The 3,055-nt window shown below is 47.8% G+C and overlaps 1 protein-coding gene across 1 annotated transcript; it reads left to right on the top strand.

Moving 5' to 3' along the window:
- Nucleotides 1-206: 206 nt before the first annotated feature.
- LOC121332593 (proline-rich protein 2-like) lies at nt 207-3,055 on the top strand (the record flags this gene model as incomplete). The annotated part of the gene is made up of 3 exons (XM_041398175.1): nt 207-482; nt 622-658; nt 2,972-3,055. Coding segments are annotated over 3 exons (383 nt in total), but the record flags the coding sequence as incomplete, so codon positions are not given.

Below are 3,055 nucleotides of genomic sequence, written 5' to 3'. Positions count from 1 at the left end.
CCCCTTATGCAAATACAATGCAAATCACCACCGGTAGCTCCGCCTTCTTCATTAATTCCGCCGAAAAGGCGGGGTTATGCAAATAGACGATGACGTCACGTCGCCCAGAGGCAGCCCTGCCAGCGCCCTCACTGCGCATGCGCTGCCTCACCCCTCGCGCTCTGATTGGCCGCGCCTCTCCTCTCTATGATCACCGCCCCCGCCAGAGCGGCTCCTCCCGTCTCTATGGCCGCCGCGCTCTCCCGCCGCCCCGCCGCGCTCTTCCCGCTCCCTCCCCGCTCCCCTCCCGCCCCCCGCGCTCCCGCAGCCCCGCGCTGCCCCTCAGCCCCGCCAGCGCGCTCCGCCATTTCCCCCCTCCTCCCCTTCCCCGAGTCCTCCAGGGCGGCCAGAGCGCCGCCGGAAGTGGAGGGCGCGCCCGGAAGCGGCGGGCGCTATAAAAGCAGCGCGCAGGCGCCCGCGGCCTCTTTCGGGCTCGCGGCGAGGTGGGAGCGCGGCGTGAGGGGAGCGCGGGCCGGGCCGGGCCGGGGCCGCCTCGAGGCCTCGCTCGGGCCTTTTTGGGGCTTTTTGGGTTAATTTGGGCCTTTTTGGGGTCCCCAACGCCGCCTTCTTGTCCCCCCGCAGGTCCCGGAGCCGCCATGGGCCGCCGGCCGGCGCGATGGTGAGGGCGTGACGTCAGAGCGGGGGGAGCGTGACGTGGCGCGGCCGCTGTGACGTCACTGGGGGGGTTAAAACGGGGCTGGGGGCGAGGGGAGGGCTGGGGAAAGGGAGGGTTTGGGGCTAAAGAGGGGAAAAATGGGGGTTAAAAGGGAAAGATTTGGGTTGGAAAGGGGAAAATTGGGGTTAAAAAAGGAAGGAATCGGGTTTAAAAGGGAAAAATTGGGGTTGAAAAGGGTCTGGGGGCTTCATGGGGGGGTTAAAGTGGGAATTTTTGGGGTTAAAATTGGAATATTTGGGGTTAAAGTGGAAAAATCGGGGTTAAAAAGGGAAAAATTTGGGTCAAAAAGGGAATATTTGGGGTTGAAAAGGGTCTGGGGGCTTCGTGGGGGTTCAAAAGGGAATTTTTGGGGTTAAAGTTGAAATATTTGGGGTTCAAGTGGAAAAATCGGGGTTAAAAAAGGAAAAATTTGGGTCGGAAAAGGAATAATTTGGATTTAAAAGGGAAAAATTTGAGGTTAAATGGAAAAATTTGGGTTGAAAAAGGGGGAAAATTTGGGTTGAAAAGAGAAAAAAATGGGGTTGAAAAGGGTCTGGGGGCTTCGTGGGGGGTTGAAAGGGAATAATTTGGGTTAAAAAAGGACAAGTTTGGGTTAAAAAGGGAATATTTGGGGTTTAACAAGGAAGAATTTGGGTTAAAAAGGGGAAAGTTGGGTCAAAAATGGGAAAATGGAGTGAAAAAGGGTCTGGGGGCTTCAGGGGGGGTAAAGTGGGAATTTCTGGGGTTAAAAAGAGAATTATTTGGGTTAAAAAGAGAATTATTTGGGTTGAAAAGGGTCTGGGGGCTTCAGGGGGGGTAAAATGGGAAATTTTGGGGTTAAAAAGGGAAAATTTGGGGGTTAAAAGGAATAATTTGGGTTAAAAAGGAATTTTGGGGTTTTTGGGATCGTTTTGGGGACAATTCAGGGGATTTTTGGGGATATTTTAAGGGATTTTTGGGGGGTATTTTGGGGATCAGTTTGGGGGTTTTTGGGATAATTTTGGGGATTTTTGGAGTTTTTTTAGGGATAATTTTGGAATTTTGGGGGGATAATTTAAAGTGGATTTTGGAGAATTATTTGGGTTAAAAAGAGAATTATTTGGGTTGAAAAGGGTCTGGGGGCTTCAGGGGGGGTAAAGTGGGAATTTCTGGGGTTAAAAAGAGAATTATTTGGGTTAAAAAGAGAATTATTTGGGTTGAAAAGGGTCTGGGGGCTTCAGGGGGGGTAAAATGGGAAATTTTGGGGTTAAAAAGGGAAAATTTGGGGGTTAAAAGGAATAATTTGGGTTAAAAAGGGAATTTTTGGGGTTTTTGGGATCGTTTTGGGGACAATTGAGGAGATTTTTGGGGATATTTTAAGGGATTTTTGGGGGGTATTTTGGGGATCAGTTTGGGGGTTTTTGGGATAATTTTGGGGATTTTTGGAGTTTTTTTAGGGATAATTTTGGAATTTTGGGGGGATAATTTAAAGTGGATTTTGGGGATTCTTTGGGGTATTTTAGGGGATTTTTTGGGATAATTTTGGGGATTTTCAGGGCTATTTGGAGGATTTTTTTGGAGATAATTTTGGGGATATTTTAGGGTTTTTTGGGATATTTTTGGGGAGAATTTAAAGGTTTGGGGGGAAAATTTTGGGGATTTTCAGGGATGTTTGGAGGATATTTTGGGGGATAATTTAGGAGATTCTTGGGGAGAATTTTAGGGTTTTTTGGAACAATTTTTGGGGATTTTCAAGGCTGGAGGATATTTTTGGGGTGTTCTGGGGGAGAATTTTGGGGACTTTTTTGGCATTTTTTTGGGACGATTTTTGGGGATTTTCAGGACCTTTTGGGGGATAATTTAGGAGATTTTTGGGGGTATTTTAGGGGTTTTTTGGGACATTTTTTGGGATTTTCAGGGCTGTTTGGAGGACTTTTTTGGGGGTATTTTAGGGAGAATTTTTGGGATTTTTGGGGTTATTTTAGGGGTTTTTTTGGGAACAATTTTTGGGATTTTCAGGGATATTTGGAGGATATTTTTGGGGGATACTTTTGGGGATATTTTAGGGGTTTTTTTTGGGATAATTTTGGTATTTTCAGGGCTGTTTGGAGGATATTTTTGGGGTGCTTTGGGGGATAATTTTGGGGATTTTTGGGGTTATTTTAAGGATTTTTTGGAACAATTTTTGGGGTTTTCAGGGATATTTAGAGGATATTTTTGGGGTGCTTTGGGGGATAATTTTGGGGATTTTTGGGCGACAGTTCTGGATTTTCCCGTTTTTAACCCTTTCCCCCCCAGTTACCGCTACTGCAAGAACAAGCCCTACCCCAAATCCCGCTTCTGCCGGGGGGTCCCGGGTGAGTCCTGACCCCAAAACCCCCC

The sequence above is a fragment of the Onychostruthus taczanowskii genome, unplaced genomic scaffold (assembly GCF_017590055.1).
Source record: "Onychostruthus taczanowskii isolate IOZ18803 unplaced genomic scaffold, ASM1759005v1 scaffold1412, whole genome shotgun sequence".
NCBI lineage: Eukaryota > Metazoa > Chordata > Aves > Passeriformes > Passeridae > Onychostruthus > Onychostruthus taczanowskii.
The sequence above is the reverse complement of the archived record's forward strand: the minus strand, read 5'-3'. Positions and strand labels throughout refer to the sequence as shown.